General features: G+C 42.3%; 1 protein-coding gene across 1 annotated transcript in view; it reads right to left on the bottom strand.

Moving 5' to 3' along the window:
- Positions 1–21,691, bottom strand: part of CRYBG3 (crystallin beta-gamma domain containing 3) — a 165,739-nt gene that overhangs the window by 34,060 nt on the left and 109,988 nt on the right. The window contains exons 8-13 of the mRNA XM_075854447.1: positions 18,848–18,981; positions 17,656–17,770; positions 16,052–16,087; positions 15,802–15,941; positions 12,507–12,633; positions 4,005–4,147 (exon numbers count right to left, since the gene is read on the bottom strand). Coding sequence (XP_075710562.1) covers positions 4,005–4,147; positions 12,507–12,633; positions 15,802–15,941; positions 16,052–16,087; positions 17,656–17,770; positions 18,848–18,981 — 695 coding nt within the window. The remainder of the gene's footprint in view (positions 1–4,004; positions 4,148–12,506; positions 12,634–15,801; positions 15,942–16,051; positions 16,088–17,655; positions 17,771–18,847; positions 18,982–21,691) is intronic.

The raw sequence follows: 21,691 nt of genomic DNA on the forward strand, positions 1-21,691 counted from the left end.
GTACAACAGCACACGGAGTCCTACAGTTCCATATTATGGGTGCCGAGTGCCAGGAGGGATGCCAACAAGCCACTCTGCCTTGGACAGGGTATAAGATACAAGGTTGGGGCAGTGAACTGTATCTTTGCCACTAAGTGAAGGAAAGTCTAGCTATGTGTCCTGCAGTCATATTGCTGAAAAACTGTTGAGATATGTCTTGCAGGGAACCAGGAAGGCTAGGTGACAAGTTCCATAGGTACTGTAATGGGAGCAATACTTATCACCAAGCTATCCACAATATAAATATAACTGAGAAACAGCTGACTAAAGTTTTACCCATTTCTCAGAATAGGACAAGTCAAGAACTAAGGCCTCATGCACAGGCCCATTTAACAGATTTGTGTTGTACAGATCCGTAATACAGCGCCCATACAAATCTATGATGTCAGAAAAAAGTGCACATCCTTCACATGTCGTATTATGGAGAAATCCTCCTCGAGGCGCCATGCAGCAACAGGGTGTACGGGTCCAGGACCTGTAGGGACTCTATGTACCTTTGTACCGGCTTCATGCACATGGTTTTGCAATGCATGAGGATTTATATTTACTGCTAATTTGATATTTTATTGCAGAATGGTCTTATATATTGGCATTCCGTTTTCAGCAAATAAAAGTTATATTTTGTATAAAAAAAGTTATACAATTTTCCAATATACTTTCTGTAACAATTTCTCACGGTTTTCAAGACCTCTGCTTGCTGTAATTGAAGACTACCACTTTCAGAGGATACAAAAAGTTGCACGGCTCGTTACAAGACACATCTCTGATACACATACTGTGACGGTACAGAACTGTGCAGCTGTGTGTCCATCACATGACCAGGATAGATTTTATCCACTGGAAGTAAACAATTAGGGTTCCTATTAAATGACTGAAAGCAGATATCTGGAAAACCGTGAGGAATTGATATAGAAATTATATTGGAAAATTGTATTTTAAGTTACAGTATTCTATACACAAAAAAAATATTTATTTGCTGTGACACCCCATTAATAGCATTGTAAATGTGGCAAAAAATAGAAAAATTGGAAAAATACATCCACAGTTACTAACTTACTAATCATGAACCCAAAGTAAGGGCAAGCATGGCTTCTTCCAAGGCCACAGGGTACAGATAACAGGGATTTATATCGGCTTACTTAGAACTTGTGTTTAATTGTTGCAGTTTCACAGTTTCATCCCCCTGTGTTTGCATCTTCTTTTCCAATTAAGACCCTTAATTTTACTAGCGCTGATTAGCCAAGCATCATTAATAGGGAATACTCTATAAAACCCAACGACACCTCCGTCAGCTGGGAATACCAATCGACAACACTGTAGTCCTTCTAAAGCCCAGAAATATGAAATTGCGGATACAATGGCGTTTCTGTATACAATATGGGAGGGAGGAGTCGTTATTATTGATATTCAGTCATTTTAATTGCTTAAGGTTCGGAAACAAGTTCCTGGCTTCCTAAATTTCTACTGTAGTGAAACAGAACTGTACAAGTGATCCATTCCCATTCAGCCATGAAGATGTTATTCAGCACCGCTGAATCACGTCCAGAGACACAAAACTTGCACTAAACAGCGGTCACAATCCTCGTGTACCCGGATAAAGGGGACACTGTCGTTTTCTCTTTTTGTGACATTGAGGTGTTACACAGTATCAATTGTAAGCTCGGACCCTCAGCAATTCCCATGGCTGTCGTGATCGCTGAAGAGCCTGAACCCTCTAAAAGCCGTTCAGAGCTTTCCTTAACCTCTTAAAGGCGTTGTACAAGAAACACGTGTTTGTTTTTTTCTATAAGCAGCGCCGCACCTTTCCATGGATTGTGTCTGGTATTGCAGCTCAGCGGTATTGAAGTGAATGAGACAGAGCTGCAATACCACATACAACCTGCAGACAGGTGTGGCACTGGTTTTGGAAGAAAGCAGGACTGAACAAACTCTGAAATTCACCGTTTACCTTAACAGTTGGCAATTTAGTGTGCGGATACCTAATGTACATTTCTTTACTTTTATTTAATATTTATTTTAAAAAATAATAACATTTTATTTACTATTTATTCCCACTAATACACTTTTAAACATTTATTTTGTTTTAACTATAATGTAATGTCATATTTGTTTATGACATTACATTATTGCCTAAGGTATGCCCTAATGGGCACTAATACAGCACAGACCTGGGGGCCTTTATCGCAATGTCGGGACTGACAGGAAAGTGACGAAGGGAGTGCCCTCCCTTTGTCATCCCTGCGATCAGTACTAATCACAGTACTTACAGGGTTAAATGGTCAGGAACATGGTTTTCTCTCTGATCCAACCCATTAGTGCAGAAGTATGGCTGTTAAAGCTGTGACTGCGCTATGAGGGTATGTGCACACACACTAATTACGTCCGTAATTGACAGACGTATTTCGGCCGCAAGTACCGGACCGAACACAGTGCAGGGAGCCGGGCTCCTAGCATCATAGTTATGTACGATGCTAGGAGTCCCTGCCTCTCCGTGGAACTACTGACCCGTACTGAAAACATGATTACAGTACGGGACAGTTGTCCTGCAGCGAGGCAGGGACTCCTAGCGTCGTACATAACTATGATGCTAGGAGCCCGGCTCCCTGCACTGTGTTCGGTCCGGTACTTGCGGCCGAAATACGTCCGTCAATTACGGACGTAATTAGTGTGTGTGCACATACCCTGACAGTTACGTACATATACGTGATATTGCAAGTAGGGGTTAAACTATATAGCATTGGTCATGCACAAAATAATGTCACATCCCTTGACTAATGAAGTTCATATATATATTAAGCCGTATATTAGTGCCAAACATCCCTGGCACCACATATCCCATGGGTACAAGAGTTGGAAAGGTAAAATCTATCCTATCCATTTCCTTTTAAGCCCAAGTGCAGATGTCAATGGTAACCACATTATAGATATCCGATCTTGGGATATATTGGCCTCTTGTTCTTCCCAGTGGCTTGATGAAAGTGAGATGCTTTCCATAGAGTTTTCTTGAGGTTAAGGTTGCCATCCCCCCTCCGCCTACAGGGCCCTAGTGCAGCTACACTGGTTGGACATATGGCATAACTGCCCCTAGATTCTCTCTTTCCATTGACCAGTGCTGCAGATCAGTAGAATAGCAGTAAGTGGTCAATATCTTCAACTGCATATAACTGATGGGGGTATATTGGCTTGAATTTAGGAGGTATTCCACCATTTGTATGAGATATTTTTGGCTTTGAAGTCATATAAAGGAAAATAAAGTTTCTTCTTAAACAGTTAATTCTGGGAATATTAATCACCCGTGTGGTTTAGCTGCTAGGTGCGCTCCATTCATAGAAATGAATTCCCAAGTATTAACAGTATATTGACTGATGTGATTAACAAAAATCTATGTACAGAACTGTGGCAAATGTTGGCACAATGAAAAATATATATAAAGTATAATAAGGCTGCTCATAATGATTAGATAGTTGGTCAATCCCACTTATCCACTGGCAATCTATTGTGTATGGAAGAAGCCAAACAAGGATAGGGCATGCTCAATTACAACATACAGGACAGGATCCTTTATTCTCTTTGGAGAGAAACGTTGCTAGATGTGTCTGGCAGCAGCTTTTCTCATTCTCCCATTGAAATAAGCATACGGGTTCGGGGCATGCATGTTTATAGGAGAGTCTAGGTGATATACTAGGTGTATGGCCAGCCTTCGGGCATTGCATTTATAACTCTCCTGACACCCCATGATGTAGCAATGTATGGATACAATATATATATATATATATATATATATATATATATTTATTATTTATATCAGTTACTTATATAGCACCAACATAATACGCAGCGCTGTACAGAGGTCCTCTTTTTTACTGTCCTCATTGGGGCTCACAATCTAAATATATAGATATATAGATACAACTAATATTTTTACTACTTTACTAAATCCACTGGCAGCAAAAAAATCTACTCACATTCCCTTTTTCACGTGTATACACTGCGTTCTTTTGTTATATCCTGCCAGCTCCAGATCAGGAATTGCTTTATTGAAAAGATTTATTTGTTTCCCATCTTCTTCATCTGTTTCGAACAAGGTGACAGATGATTCTAAAAAGTCCTAAAGTAGAAAACAATTTGTTGGTAAGTCAATATGTAGACAGTAAAATGTAATGTCTGTGTAAAGAGTAGAATACATTTTATATTGCTGAAGTGTAGCGCTATAAAACATAACTTTTAATCATAATCCAAAACAAAGATAACTAAACAAAATCATTTGAATAAATCATACAAAAATTAAAAGAAAAGGGTCGTAGATACCCAAAGGTATCAAAATACCAAACATGGGTAATGAGTGGAGCAAATAGTGAAACTAATAGGTAAGGACAAAAACAATAGATGTCGGGAGATGATCAAGTCCCTAACCTAGCCCTGTGTAACTTAATTTATGGAGAACTCACTCCGAAAGGGTCAACCCTGTACATTAACCCTAGAACTCCCTCAGGATTCCCTCCACAACTTCCCATCTTGTCACACTGTGCTGCGAATTTGAATATATTTTACCTCAATACAATTAGAGACCGAGGTCTATTTTAAAACATATCATAGGAAGGGAGTATAGTTATAGATGGGGCCGGCTCCAGGTTTATGTGGGCCCTTTGGCGACACAGACTTAGTGGGACCCTTTGTGGGGGAACTCACGGCGGCAGTAAAATTGCAAAAAACTTCACTTTGTGCCCCCATATAGACGTTAGGCCCCCAGTTTGTACCCCCATAAATTTAGTGCCCACTGTAGATAGTGCCACACAGCCACCCCAGCTAGTGCCACACAGCCCCCCAGGTACTGCCACATAGCCCCCCTTCCTGGTAGTGCGAAACAGCCCCCTCCTCCCAGGTAGTTCCGCACAGTCCCCCAAGGTAGTGCCACACAGTCCCCCTTCCTGCTAGTGCCACAGCCCCCACCTCCCAGGTAGTGCCACACAGCCCCCTCCAAGGTAGTGCCACAGCCCCCTCCTCCCAGGTAGTGCCACACAGCCCCATGTAGTGCCACACAGCCCCCATCTCCCAGGTAGTGCCACACAGCCCCCCTCCCAGGTAGTGCCACACAGCCCCCCTTCCTGGTAGTGCCACACAGCCCCCCAGGTAGTGCCACAAAGCCCCCTCCTGCCAGGTAGTGCCACGGAGCCCCCCCCCCCCCCAGATGTAGTCCCGGAGCAGAGTCGCTAGCACTCTGTCTGGGACTCCTTCTCTCTTCCTGACATCACTGTCCATATATGGACAGTGTTGCCATGACAACGGAAACGTCAGCACCCGGAGGCCGAGCGGGCCCCCAAGGGTAGTGGGCCCCGGCACTTGCCCGGGTTAGCCGGGTGCTGACGCCGGCCCTGGTTGTAGACAAGGGTATATGGACTTTGGGATAAGCCCTTGTGGCTTTTATGAGGCATGTGGAGGCGGGGTAGCTCAGCTTATCTTGGCTTCCCCTCTAAACATGCTCTGTGACATTTTCAAACATTAGAGAGGAGAACTTGCCCAAAGGCTGCACACACTTTTCTTCTTTTCTTATACAAGGGATGGTAATGGTGGCAAACAAGCATTAGACCCTCTTTCCTAGAAATTTGGAGTATAGTGTAAACCAGCACAAGGTGGGCCCATATTGATTTTTGGTATGTGTACCATGTTCTTTATGTATGATCCTATTTATAGAATCAGCTTTTATTAGTGATACCCGTGACTTTATAGTCTTCAGACAACAGGGATTTAGCAGCAACTAGCTAGATACGTCCATTTAATAAACCTTAATATTAAAGAGGACCTGTCACTAGGTCATATAAATTGAACTGGTTTACTGACGCTGTCTCCCTAATTCCAGTAGTTAGCCAACTGGGCAGGAACTACACTCAAGCTCCCTCATGCTAATTGGTCAGCATCAAAGGCAGGGAAGCTAGCTCCACCCCACTGGATAACTACTGAAAATTGGCATATAGGGAGCCAACACAACAGTGGTCCATATCTCTGGAACACGGGGTCCAGGAAATGAAAAAAACAGTGCTGATTCAGGGAGACAGCGCTATTTAGGTTAGATAACCAGGTCAACTTATTTGATCTAGTGACCAGTCCTCTTTAAGCCTTCTGCAATGTCATTGCAGCAAGAGAGGATCTCACCATCATTCTGGGTTCGTCGCTGCAATAATGCATCTAATAATCACAGCCTTTTATAACACTGTAGGGGCCCACACCTGGCTCAAAAACACTGCCTAACAATATACACAAATGGTTAAAAAAATATTGCATGCCATGTAACACATTTTTCCCAGTCCTGTGCCAGCGTTTCCCTGCCTTATGAGACATGGGCAGGTGGGCAGCATCATTTCCTGGCTTCATGCTTCGTGCACTTAGCTGTGGTTTGCCTGTTTGTAAACCAGGTGGAGCTGGGAAAATAAACCAAGTTACCAGTCATGTGTAGTTCCTAATTGGCATTGCTAAGCACTGATTAATCCAAGTGGAATGCACATGCATACATCAATCATGCCAGCGGGTGCCTGTTATCTCAACTTTTCAAAGTTAAAATGTAACTAAATGAGCAACACCACAGTAGTATATGACATTTTAGTTTTTACCTTTGGTAAAGTAGAATTTTACAAAGAAACCATGTTGGTGACTTGACTCCACCTTGGTCCCATTGCTATGGTTTTTCAGTATTGAGACTTCCAGTATTTAGGATCTGCCGTAAACAGTGTTTCCTAGGACATGCTCCATACAAGTCAGGGCCTGTTCACATCAGTGTCGGGCTTCCGTTCATCGGTTCCGTTTGACCTTTTCATCGTAGGGAACCGATGAAAGTAAAGCCAAACGGAAACCATAGCTTCCGTTTGCATAACCATTGATTTCAATGGTAATGCTTCCGTTGCAGTTAATTTCCGTTTGTGTCCATTACATAAATTTTCAGGTTTTTTTCACGGAAACAATAGCATAGTCGACTACTCTATTGTTTCCACAAAAAAAAAACGGAAATTTTACAGAATGGAAACAAGCAGAAACCAACTCCAACGGAAAAATTACCAGAAGCTATAGTTTTCGTTTGGCTTTCCCTTCATCGGTTCCCTACAACGGAAAGGTCGAACGGAACCGATGAACGGAAGCCCGACGCTGATGTGAACACAGCCTAAGGATACACCCGCATTGTATTTGTCCTATGGACTTTTTGTAGCACCTCAATAAGATTCTTCAGGAAAACAGTGATATTATCTATTGAAAGGGGTTTTCCCATCAAAGACATTTACGACATATCCACAGGATATTTCATAAATGTCAGATAGATGCGGGTCCCAACCCTGGGACCGGCACCTATCTCTAGAATGGGGCCTCCTAAACCCGTTCTACTGCTCTGTGTTGTAGCTGAATCGTGTGATTTCCGACCATGAATTACGGAAACATCGTAGCTCGCTGAGCTACGCTGTTTCCATAAGTTCTATAGTACTGAATGGTGGTTACAGAAACAGTGTAGCTCGCTACGCTGCTTCCATAACTGCCTGTCACTACTATGGGAGTTACGGAAACAGCTTAGCTCAACGTATAAAACCCCTCTCCAGATTCTCCTTGATCTAGGCCGACATAGACTGAGCATCTGGCAACTAGAAGGGGTATACCCGTCCATGGGGAAGAAAGCATTAGGAACCAGTTTAATCGGCCACCTTCTTGCATAAGACCTTTGCAAACTGTGCAAAATGAGTGGGTAATCCTGTCAATGACTGAGACACAGGAGGCAGGACAGGCTGAATCTGTGACAGGCAGCAGTGGAGACATTTGGAGCCACATCGAAGAACTTCTCCGGAATTCCAGTCCAGAATTTGGGTATGAAGCCGGAGCAAAGGCAGAACCAGCAACACCGGATTGACGACTTTGGGCAAGATGAGAAAAGTAATCTGCTCGGTATGAAGAGCTCCCACTTGGAGCTTCAGTGGCTTGGTCTCAGACACGATAGGGTTGGGCAGAGGAAGTCCATTCATCGAGGCAACAGCCAGAGGTGTCTCCAAGGGGACAGTCGGCAACTGGAGCTGATCCACTAGGTCCTGTTGGATGAAGTTTGCCACGGATCCGGAGTCCAAGTAGGCAGAGACCCGGTGCGTCTTCTCGCTGGACGCTATGGTCACGGGAATGGACAATTTATTATTTAGTCCTTTTCCACCTAGAGTTGTCTCTCCAACCAATCCTAGGCACTGGAGTCTTTTTGGCTTTTGGGGACACAGACGCACAAAATGGCCTCCGAGGCCGCAATACAGAGTCCCGATGTATGTCTGCATTGTTTCTCTTGGACAGACAGCTAGAGACGGTCTACATGTATAGGCTCATCCGGTGGAAGCACTGATGAGGGCAGCAGGGGTTGCTGGAATGTAGGAGCCAGCCTAGGAAGTCTTCTGGTATGGCGAACCTCTTGAGACCGTTCCTGGATCCTCATGTCAATCCGGGTGGCTAGAATAATGAGTCATGTAGGGTAGAAGGCAGATCTCAAGCGGCAAGCTCGTCTTGGAGGAACAGCAGGAGCAATAGGAGCAGGTGGCGTGGCTACAGCTTGCGTATCCAGCCGATGTGCAATTATGTTCACCGCCTGGAGGAGTTGGTCCTGTCGTGACCGGAGGTCTAGCATATCCGCCCGCATAACTTGTGATGTCATCATGGTCTTGGTTTGACCAGTGGAGTCCATGGCCTGAGCGTACTGTCACGATCTGTGTGTATGTGGACCCACTAGGCCGCACCGCTGTAGCGGGGTAGCGGCTGGCCAAACAACAGAGTACCAAGTCTATATAAAGTCCGAGCACAAGGGTACCTGTAATAGTCCAAACAGTAGCAACGGAACAGATGGGACCTTGGCAGCAGGTGATGCAAAACGTGGCAGATGACATCAGACATGGTGTAAGTCAGCAGGCCTAGTAGACGGCACAAGACGACTCCAACACTAGAGATGACACAGGAACAAATACAGAACGAGATACAGGATACAGGTAGCAGGGCACGGGAACAGGATACGGCTAAGGGACCATTTGCAAAACTAACAGAGGAATACAAACAACGCTCAGGCAAAGAGTGAAGGGGCAGGGCCCTTTTTATAGTCTGGGAGTAATTCGTTAAATTCTTAACATGTGTGCACGCTGGCTCTTTAATGCCGGGAATGAGCCTGTGCACGCACCCTAGTGGTCACTGCGGGACAGGACGGACGCACGTGCTGGCATCTTCGGGGAGGAAGACGTCGGCAGGGTAAAAGGGGTCGGTGACCGTGGCCGTTACACTGTGGATATGCAATAAATGTCTGATGGGAAAACCCCTTTAAGCTAAAAAGTCTGTGTAGTCCAGGCTACAAATATCAAATATAAACATGAGAATTTTGAGCTGGCCTTAGGATTTTGTGGCCATTGATTGATAACTGGGATCAAACCAGCCCAGCAACCAGACCCCTAGGGGTGTAGCTGTACGGGTAGTAGTTGCACCTGGCCAACAAGTGCTTGAGGGGTCCCATAGGCCACATAAAGAGACTAGCATTATAAATGGCACGTTAGGTGTAGGCCCCTGTTACATATTCTGCATTGTGGCCCATGAACTTTAAGTTACACCTCTGCAGACCCCCACCAGGGATCACACACATGAGCACATTACAATTCTATACAACCTCGTCGTAGTACAGAGCCATAATATGGCACTCATAGCAGTCTATGGGGCCCTAATATGCCTCTATATGCCTCTGATTTCATATGTAGGCTCATGGGAGGTTTTCCTGTTTGATTCGTATGGAAGCTGACAGAAAAATTGTTGTGGTATGCTCCATTGGGTGCGTAGAGGTGAGGATATTTCCGTGATATGGTACCCTATGGAGGCACCATACGGCAGCATATGGATTGACTACAACTGTATAAAGCTATAGGGGCCCCATTTAGCACCATACAGGTGCCGTGCACATGGTTCCGCCATGTGCATGAGGCCTTATTGCATGAGAACACCTCCAGATGTTTGGTAAGTTATAGAGTTAAACAACCTCATATTCTAGTCAGCAATGACATATTGTAGTCTCCGAAATAACAATTCTTGTGTTGGTTAAATTGCTTAATATGTTTTACACAGAAAAATAACCACAGAAACAAATGTATCTACAAAATGACAACACTTTGCATAAATTGTAACCACATTTTTGGGTATTTATTAGGGTATGTTCACACGAGGGCGTCCGTAACGGCTGAAATTACGGGGATGTTTCAGCCTGAAAACATCCCCGTAATTTCAGCCGTAACGGCATGTGCAGGCGCTTGAACGCTGCGTCCATTACGGACGTAATTAGCGCTGCTATTCATTGGAGTCAATGAATAACGCCTCCAATTACGGCCAAAGAAGTGACAGCGGCGCGTAAATATACGCCTCGTGTGAACAGACAAACGTCTGCCCATTGCTTTCAATGGGCAGATGTTTGTCAGCGCTATTGAGGCGCTATTTTCAGACGTAATTCGGGGCAAAAACGCACGAATTACGTCCGTAAATAGGCCGTGTGAACATATCCTTAATGACGTATTACAGTTTCTAAAAATAATAGTCTTTTACCTCTCAGAAATAATCTGTTCACACTGTGTTGGCCACGATAAGGAAACCTATAATATGAAGCTTTCTTATATGCAGCTCATTTTCTGAAGACTTAGCGATAACCAAAATAAACAAGACTTTATTTTTTGGCTATTAAACTTAACATACCTGAGGCAGCAAGTATAATCTGGCCTAACTAATGACGCATGACATCTAAGGGCTTTTAAACATTATGCCAGATCTGGGAATAACTACAGCAAAAGGCCACTAGGATTTTCTGCATTGTGAATAGCGTCTTTGTCTTTATTTAACACCATGAGGACCACAAAGTTGTTCTTACATTATCAGAAAACAGTTTTAAGTAAAAAGTCCTGTATTTCTGACTACTTCAGCTCACACTGAACTTCATGAAAGCAAGGTATATTATCTATCTATCTATCTATCTATCTATCTATCTATCTATCTATCTATCTATCTATCTATCTATCTATCTATCTATCTATCTATCTATCTATCTATCTATCTATCTATCTATCTATCTATCTATCTATCTATCTATCATCTGTAACCCTTTAGGAAAGCATCCACACAAGATCCAAACTTTTTCTTCTAACTAAATATACTCCAAAATAATTTTCGATTTGAATTGCTTTGAATCCATGATCAAGACTGTTCACACTGAATTTGTAGTGCATGTCCGGTGTATACACCTGAAAATTCTCCTGACCTATACGCCAAACATGTAATACACCAACAAATTCCAAGAGAATTACCTTTTGGCATATATTCGGGCGTATGTGTCGGCACAACGGGAGTCAACAGTCGAAGTACGCAACTGTATGCCACACAGTTAAATACGGCTGGGTCACACATTCGTTGTATATATTGGAAAATTCTGCAAATGTGCACCGCAAATGCAGTGTGAACTGAGTCATAAAAGTTTCCTAACTAAAAAATGATACTAAAAACTAGAAGAACATGCATGAAGTCACCTGCACTAGTATATAATTCTCAGGAGAGCATAGAGCTTACAAAAAGTTGAGCAGGAAGTTATTGGAAGCGGTTCATTTGTTGACGTACCCTCCCGCTACTGATGTGTTCAAGGTGAATGCAGTAGTAGCAGATATACACAATGTTCACCGAAACCTACTTTCCGTCGGAACAGAGCCCTGACTGACACAAACGGAAACCATAGGTTTCCGTTTCCATCACCATTAATTTCAATGGTGACGGATCCAGTGCCAATGGTTTCCGTTTGTCTCCATTGTGCAAGTATTCCGTCGTTTTGATGTAGTTGACTACGGTATTCATTCCGTCAAAACGACGGAACCCTTGCACTGCGGAGACAAATGGAAACCATTGGCACCGGATAGAAATGGAAACCTATGGTTTCCGTTTGTGACAGTCAGGGCTCCGTTCCGACGGAATGCTCTGACTGAACCCTGACGCAGATGTGAACATAGCCTTAGAGTGGAAAGTCTGGATGTGCTTTAAGAGGAGAAATCCTCCAGATGTTCAATCTGAACGAGCAAATCACTTGTTAATATAGGTTCTTAATGGGTCTTCTGTAAAACTGTTAATAATTAATTTCTACTGTCCTTGGGAAAGAGAGAAGACAACAAATATGGTTGCCATTACCCCATTACCTCACAAATGGATTGTCCTCAACATTCACAGACTCCAGAATGGAATTAAGGGTTTAAATTTAGAAGTAAATGGTAAGACGGACATGGCCCTACGTGTACAGCTAGTCCATGCTTCATACGATTCAATAAACCCTATAGTTACCCAGGTGAGTAACATCTACGGAAAGCCCATGCTTGATATATGCCCATATGTATACATTTATTGATAAAACCACCGCTTGGAGTGGGTAATAGCGACCTCCAGCTGTGACACGCATGGTGTTAGGTACTTACTGCCTGGAGATATTGTATAGACTGCAAAGTATTGTTAAATCCACCCCACGCATGCCAGTCTTCATAATCGCCTTCTTCCAGGAGATACTGGTGTCCTTTGTATCTCTCGTTTTCATACCCAACCCATCTAGAAATTATAAAAAGTTGCATAAATAAATAAATAGACGTAGTTTCAGGTGAAGCAAAAAAATTAAATGATTGGTTTAGTACAACTTATAGTACTTTAAATGTAATCACACATACAGTGAAGGAAATAAGTATTTGATCCCTTGCTGATTTTGTTAGTTTGCCCACTGTCAAAGACATGAACAGTCTAGAATTTTTAGGCTAGGTTGATTTTACCAGTGAGAGATAGATTATATAAAAAAAAAAAAAGAAAATCACATTGTCAAATTTATATATATTTATTTGCATTGTGCACAGAGAAATAAGTATTTGATCCCTTTGGCAAACAAGACTTAATACTTGGTGGCAAAACCCTTGTTGGCAAGCACAGCAGTCAGACGTTTTTAGTAGTTTATGATGAGGTTTGCACACATGTTAGATGGAATTTTGGCCCACTCCTCTTTGCAGATCATCTGTAAATCATTAAGATTTCGAGGCTGTCGCTTGGCAACTCGGATCTTCAGCTCCCTCCATAAGTTTTTGATGGGATTAGGGTCTGGAGACTGGCTAGGCCACTCCATGACCTTAATGTGCTTCTTTTTGAGCCACTCCTTTGTTGCCTTGGCTGTATGTTTCGAGTCATTGTCGTGCTGGAAGACCCAGCCACGAGCCATTTTTAATGTCCTGGTGGAGGGAAGGAGGTTGTCACTCAGGATTTGACGGTACATGGCTCCATCCATTCTCCCATTGATGTGGTGAAGTAGTCCTGTGCGCTTAGCAGAGAAACACCCCCAAAACATAATGTTTCCACCTCCATGCTTGACAGTGGGGACGGTGTTCTTTGGGTCATAGGCAGCATTTCTCTTCCTCCAAACACGGTGAGTTGAGTTAATGCCAAAGAGCTCAATTTTAGTCTCATCTGACCACAGCACCTTCTCCCAATCACTCTCAGAATCATCCAGATGTTCATTTGCAAACTTCAGACGGGCCTGTACATGTGCCTTCTTGAGCAGGGGGACCTTGCGAGCACTGCAGGATTTTAATCCATTACGGCGTAATGTGTTACCAATGGTTTTCTTGGTGACTGTGGTCCCAGCTGCCTTGAGATCATTTACAAGTTCCCCCCGTGTAGTTTTCGGCTGAGCTCTCACCTTCCTCAGGATCAAGGATACCCCACGAGGTGAGATTTTGCATGGAGCCCCAGATCGATGTCGATTGACAGTCATTTTGTATGTCTTCCATTTTCTTACTATTGCACCAACAGTTGTCTCCTTCTCACCCAGCGTCTTAGTTATGGTTTTGTAGCCCATTCCAGCCTTGTGCAGGTCTATGATCTTGTCCCTGACATCCTTAGAAAGCTCTTTGGTCTTGCCCATGTTGTAGAGGTTAGAGTCAGACTGATTAATGGAGTCTGTGGACAGGAGTCTTTTATACAGGTGACCATGTAAGAGCTGTCTTTAATGCAGGCACCAAGTTGATTTGGAGCATGTAACTGGTCTGGAGGAGGCTGAACTCTTAATGGTTGGTAGGGGATCAAATACTTATTTCTCTGTGCACAATGCAAATAAATATATATAATTTTGACTATGTGATTTTCTTTTTTTTATTTTATATAATCTATCTCTCACTGGTAAAATGAACCTAGCCTAAAAATTCTAGACTGTTCATGACTTTGACAGTGGGCAAACTTACAAAATCAGCAAGGGATCAAATACTTATTTCCCCCACTGTATATATGTGTTATAACAAGAAACAAAACAACCTGCCAGACAGTAGCTTCTGGCATAAGACACTGGGCACGACCTGGTTCAACTATTTCCAAGGCACTTTCTGATAAAATGTTTTGTAACTTGCATTGGAAATCTGCTATTTATTGCAACTTTTGGATGTCACTACATTGAGACTGCATTGCAACACATTGTGTGACCTGAATCAAGCCTATAGGGCACAAAGTAGCCAACTAGCCTGAGGCAAAAAATTATAAAATTTATTTAAAATATGTGTATTAGCTCCGGTACTCAGTAGTGAACTGCTTTAGGTGAAATTATCCTTTATTTATACATAAAATGTTACAGGTCAGAACCTTACAGGAGATTTTATTAGATCTGCAGAATACTAGTAGAAGTAATAGGAGTCATGATAACGTTGCATTTATTTTCATGGCTGCCATTGTTAATGCATGATCAAAAAATAAATGTGGCACAAGGAAAACTCCCAGAGGTCCTGAAAGCTTCATACTAGACAGCTACTTATATGTCCCTGTAGCTGCAGAATTGGCATGGATGGAACCAAAAGCCACCCCTTCGAAAAACAAAGCCCCTGCCCTCCATTGAAATCAATGGGGGCTGATTAGAGGCATTTCTTGGTGCTGATTCCAACTCGGTTTCCACGTCAAAATTATCGCCACAGAAGGCTGTGTGAATTGACCCTTATGAGTCCTGGAGACAGGTCCTTTGCAGCTGAGGTGTCACATGGACGGATGTTTGTGGTGGGTAAAAAAAAATGGATGGCATATTAACCGAGGTTGGGCAGCTAGCTTGGTCTGAAAAATAACAGGAACTTTATACTTTGCTACACCTTTATATTACACCACACCCCCAAACAAAACACTTTCAGCAATGAGGAAATTACTATCAGCCCCCCACAGTAAAATGACCACCTCAGAGGACATGGCGTAAAAAGCTCTGCTCACCGGCTCACCCGGAGCTTCACCCAGTCCACGGACAGAAGTTAATTCCTTCCCCCACGGTAAGGATACTATAACGCTGCTACAATCACATCAAGGAGATGTGATTGTAACTGCACAAAAGTTTTCTTACTGCAGGAGAAAGAATCACATACTTAAGCTGTCCAGGAACACAGCTTAAATGGCTCTCGCACTCCACTCCGTCAGGCTGTTCTGGCGGGAAGCGAAGGCGGCGGTACTTGTAGCAGACGTGCATGCGTCATGTCTGCTACAAGGATAGAAAGCAGCTGCAAGAGGGAGGGAGTTGTTTGTTTGGGGGATTAGAGGAGTGTTGCGGCACCCCTGGAGGGTTCTCATGCAACCCCGGCTGGGAAACACTGGTCTATAGTATAACTAGGCCCCGAAATATGTATAATTACTACATTTTAGGACTTGCTAAAACTAACTCTGACATATTTACCTATGTATAAATCTGGTACAAAGTAAAATAGATTAAGCACTTACATGCCACCAATAACTTGTACGGAGCCAATTTCTTGACTACTGCTGTTTTCTCCGTCACAGAGGAGTGTCCCGATGCTACTGACATGCTCTGTGATCTCTCTTGACCACCCTTGGAAGTGCGGTTCCTCATATATAATTATCTGTAAAAGAGATTATTTAGATGATTATTTAGGTAGATTTCAGGCACACAAAGAGGTGCATTGAGGAAAGAAGTATGTAAAGTTGTAACTATGGCAATCGAATCACTTACCTTCGGATCACTGGGCAGCTGTACTTTTAATCCTCCCTGAAACAAATGGAAAAAATTAACTCGACATTTGTTCCTTCCACACAATTAGGCTTTAGATTATAAAGTAACAACGTGCTGCCACTGCAAGTCAGAACAGCCCAGGGGAGAGCAAAGTATGGTTACCCAGCAGTACTGACTGCAACTCCTATCATCTCAGGTGAGCCTGAAACCGTTGAACATCAAATGTTCACACATTGCTAAGAAGCAGGTTCTCAGACTGTGCCGGATGCCTGCTCATAGAATACACAAGAAACCAAAGACATAATCGAGGCAGTAATTTTATGGGTTAATGCAATAAACATGAGGGATCGATGACATCACTGAGTCTTTCGGTAATTTAGTGATGTAGCTCATTCCCAGAGAATTGATATTTTAGACTCTACTCAATGTAATAATAAGAGAATCAATCCAGAGCCCTACTGAAGAACACTGTCCATTAGCACTAATTCAAAAGTAAAATGTAAAACGACTTATCCACAGATATAACGTCGAATGTGTCTTTTAAAGGGACACTCCTATAAACTCTTAGCACTGCTACATTTAACTAATTCAGCTCCTTTATATACTGTTACTATATATAATATCTGCTTCCTCGGCATATAAGCAGTAGGTATATATTAAATTTAGGTATAAATGTAAACATAATAAAAATGAAACCAAGTTTAGTATATGCTATATTCTTAAGGAATCATACAAATGCAATAATTAATATACTGTCAATTGTTAATGTTGGTGAAAAACCACTGATGCCTTTGTAAGACAATAAAATTTTCTGGTGCATAGGGGGATAATCAAAAGAGCACATGACATGCAAGAATTATAGGGAGGGCAAAATAGAGGCAATTGCCCAGAGACCTACACCACACGGGGGCTCCGCCATCCAGTTTCATCTAGCCCTTCCTAAACACTACCAGCAACAAGACGCTTTTAAAAAGATTGGTAGGATGGGAGTTTAAAAATGATTTTAAGAATACCTTAATGACTAGAAAGGTTTTAGTATGTGGCAGAGAGAACTTATTATACAGCTGTTATTTCTAAAGGTTTGAGCTCCGTTCTGCTAAATAGAAGAAATATGTGGGTCAATCCTGCAATTTTATTGCCATAGGGATAAGCAGCTGGACTGGTAAAATAGAACAGGTAGAACCAGCAGACATGAGGGGGGGAGGGGTGAGGGGTGAGGGGGGGGGTCTGCTGTCATATACATAACCAGTGGGACCTGCTGACAATTATCGAATGTGTACTGTATGTCCAGCATATGTTAGCCACACATTATATGACAATGCTCCGGGGAGGGGGCACCCACCAATTTTTTTTCGTCAGGGGCATCCACTAACCTGACGCCCTGTAATCGTCAAACTAAGACATGGTTTGTTGGTTAATGTAGACTTTCTATGGAAGGAGTCTTGCATACATTGATTGATGTATATTAAATAAGGAAGAGTTATATTAATATTATGTAATACAATAAGGATCATATTCCATTATCCAGTGTCTACATCAGACACTCCATATGTTACTTATTTTCCCAACAGAACCAACTATAACAGAAATAACAGATTTCTTACCATTTTCAAGGGGCGCATAGATTTTAAGCTACTGTCCTGAATTTGGGGCAGCTCACAGCCTTCTTCCAACACAGTGACTGTGCCGTTATACTGAGGTTCGGTGTATGCCAGCCAGCTGTGGAGACAAGATGTATACTTGAATGTTATAAGAAAAAACCTTACAGTTCCATAGAAACTTCTATAGGGTTTTTGTGAATATTAAATAAAAATAGAGAACGTACAATAAAGGCAACTAAAGCAGTCTACAATTACTCCCTATAGTGGAAGCATTCACTGTGTATTCTTGGTTCAGTCAAGGATTGATGTCAAGAAACTCATCAAATCTTAATCATTTTATATGAATGAAAATCTGCACATATTAAAACACTATAAGGCCTCATGTACATGGCTGTATTCTGGATCCATGTTGTACAGGTCAGTAGTACCGTACCTCTGTGTGCCTCTGAATTCATATAGAGCCACACAGAGGGTTTTACCCAAGGAAGGAGCAAGAATCAATCTGCGAAACAAAAATCATGGCTTATCTCCCTTACAAGCAAAGTGCCTACTAGACCTACAAATACCTAACATCAATAAGGTAGTTCACAAGTAAGGATGATTGGCCAAGTAAGGATGATAGGTGCAGCAGTGGACTACCATCAATATGTCAAAGTGCCGATTTTAAGGCAGTAATATCCCGTCATGTTTAATGGCTGTTGTGTAAGAAACATTGGCTGGACAATGCATGCACACTCTGCTACCGTTAAAGAGAATCACCAACCAAAAAAATACCACCACTAAACATGGCTTCGAGGGTGGTGCCTTCGAAATGTTGCTAAAAATTGTAATCAGTAGTTCTTAGTTATCCTTATTTTATAGAAAGTTGGGTGATCTGACAGCTCCTCTCAAAGGGGTTTAGTCATATTCAGTTATCCAGGACTAATCTGTGGGCTATACCATTCTGTGACAGGGGCCTCATGCACTATAAGAAATGTATGTGAGCAGAATTTAAATACATGTATATATGAAATCTGTATGATTTCCTGTACTATACATAAATTTGTATAAAAAATGGACAACCCCTTTAAGTTGCTTGGCTTTGAAGGTCCCTGAGGACACAAACTATCGCATATATTTTCTATACGGTGCTATTATATAAATTATAGGTAAGAAAGTTAACAATAAAAAGAATATTGGAACAAGTGGCACTTACACTCCAGAATTAACTACTAAAGAACGGGGATGTTTGCCAACCAAATTCTCTAATGAAGGAACCTCTGTACGTATGTAAATAGGAGAGTCGGACACGTCCTGCAGAGAAGATATTACAACCTCCGGAAGATAATCCTATAAATAAACAACAAAGGTTTGTGTTAGACTTAAATAGACCTAATGTTACGTTACATGTAAGGACAGTCATATAAAAGAAAGCACAATATTTCCATAATGAAATAAAATAAGCCAGTTATTATACTGTATTAACATATGGAGCAGTGCTGCGGGAGAAAACACGCCGATGAATCATTAATGAAGGCGTTTTCTGTCCTGCTGATAATCCAATAACACTGGAGGGACCTATTTTGAAGGACGTTAATGTGGTGGAACTATTAACCTGTACCGCAGGGGTCTTTTACTCACTTTCATGCTCCACACCTCTGATTGTGATGATAAATTGTGTACATTTGCACAGTGAGATTGAGAAGAACCTCAGAAGAGGCAAACCAGTGCTGGAGTAATACCGGGAGGAATTCTCCTAAGCACTAACCTTCTCTGAAGGTAACAACCTAACTCTGACATTACCAATGGAAGGCCGTATTACTGAATGGGGCTCGTTCATGATGAAATGTGTTTATGACTTGTACACAGAGAGAAACATTCCGTTTTTAATCAAACAGTGGATAGGTTAATGTTCTGCAGATCATCTTATCCAAGCTGGACTCAACATGGACTGACCTTTCTCATTAGGATCTACAGTAACTTGGTTTTACTACTCTCAACCATTTATTGAATGGTCTTGTCTGTCACTATATGCACAAAAATTCCAGACATGTTTTTTTTTTTTAAAACATACACTATATGACCAAAAGCATGTGGACAGCTGACCATCCCTTACTTTATACGAGCTTGTTGAACATCCTATTTCAAAACGATGGGCGTTATATTGAGTTGGGCTCCCTTTTGTGGCTATAACAGACGTAACGCTTCTGGGAAGGCTTTCCACAAGATTTTGGAGTGTGTCTGTGGGAATTTGTGCCCATTCAGCTAAAAAAAAGCATTTGTGAGGTCAGGCACTGATGTTGGATGAGAAGGTCTGTCTCGCAATCGGCGTTCCAATTTATCCTAAAGGTGTTTAAAGGGGTTGAGGTCAGGACTCTGTGCAGATCACTTGAGTTCCTCCACAACAAACTCACCCAACCATGTCTTTATGGACCTTGCTTTGTGCACTGGGGCACAGTCATGCTGGAACAGAAAAGGGCCGAACCCCAAACTGTTCCCACAAAGTTGGAAGCATACAATTGTATTAAATGTCTTTGTATGCTGTAGCAGTCATATTACATTTCACTGGAAATAAGGGGCCAAGCCCTGAAAAATAGCTCTAGATCATTATCCCTCCTCCACCAAATTTTACAATAGGCACTATACAATCCCATACGTAGCATTCTCCTGGCATCTGCCAAACCCAGATTCATCCATTAGACTGCAGGATAGTGGAACGTGATTCATCACTCCAGAATATGTTTCCACTGCTCCAGAGTCCGGTGGCGACGTGCTTTATTCCATTCCAGCTGACACTTGACATTGTGCATGGTGATTTTAGGCTTGTGCACAGTGACCCTGGAAACCCATTTCATGAAGCTGATACATGGTTCTTTTGCTGATGTCTTTACTAAAGGCAGTTAGAAAAATTGTAGTGCGTGATACAACATAGGATAGGCAATTTTTATGTTCCACGTGTTTCAGCACTCGCAGCTCCACTCTGCGAATTTGCGTCTTTTACCGCTTCATGGCTGAGCTGTTGTTAATCGCTTTCTAAGATGGTATCCTATGCCATGTTTAAAATCACTGAGCTCTTCACTATGACCCATACTATTACCAATGGAGATTGCATGACTGTGTGCTTGATTTTATGCAATGGCTGTGGCTGAAACACCTGAACTCAATAATTATGCACCTCAATAAATGGCAAGAACTATTATGGCAAGGGCTCTTGCACATGGATGTATTACAGCTCCATTTTGTACAGAGCCATAATAAGGCTTCTATAGAGGTACATGAGCCCTCTACTGTACCTCTATATGCCTCCAATTTCCTACGGTGGTTTTCTATATTGGATTCTGCGTGTTCAATTGGACTTTCTATGTTTTCCTCCCTAGAAGCATTGCTTCTAGGTGAGAATATCTCCATACACACCAATATGGCAGTGCAGTGAGGCTGTACGGTTGAAAACTAAAGGAGCCATACAGGCTCTGTACACTGCCATATAGGCTTGTGCCAGTGAGAATAAGCCCTAAGAAACTACTAGAGCCCTGTAATTTAACAGCAAAGAATAGTGGTAAAGTCTTTTTTACATTTTTCAGCACGAGACGGTCCATTACCACACAGACATATTATTTCTTTCTGAGTGCAAGGTCAGCTGGCAGGGACATCTATCTGTATGGCTGATCACTAATGGCTGACCGTGGAGCTTAAAGTACTCCATTCCATTGTAATAGCCGGTGTGCCTTCTCCTCTTATACCTGAACCCCTCGTACACTTCTCGGTTTTATTTAGTTGTAATAACTTATTTGCTATTTTGTCAAAAGGCAAATGCCTGGGTTATGTATCTAAGGCAGGGAGAATGCGTGTAGATCATAGTGCAGATCAGACAACTGGAAGACAAACTCAAGGCAGAATATTGTTCAGAGAAGAATTATTTTTGACCTACGTGTGGCCCTATATTAACCTCTATTACAGCACTGCCAATGGTCTAGTATGTCCTTGGAGTATCTTGTAGCCTGCGCTGGGATGTTATGTCGCTAGAGTCCCTTAGGGAGACATACTGTAGATAAGGTTTCTT

Source organism: Rhinoderma darwinii, chromosome 2 (genome assembly GCF_050947455.1).
Source record: "Rhinoderma darwinii isolate aRhiDar2 chromosome 2, aRhiDar2.hap1, whole genome shotgun sequence".
Taxonomy (NCBI): Eukaryota; Metazoa; Chordata; class Amphibia; order Anura; family Rhinodermatidae; genus Rhinoderma; species Rhinoderma darwinii.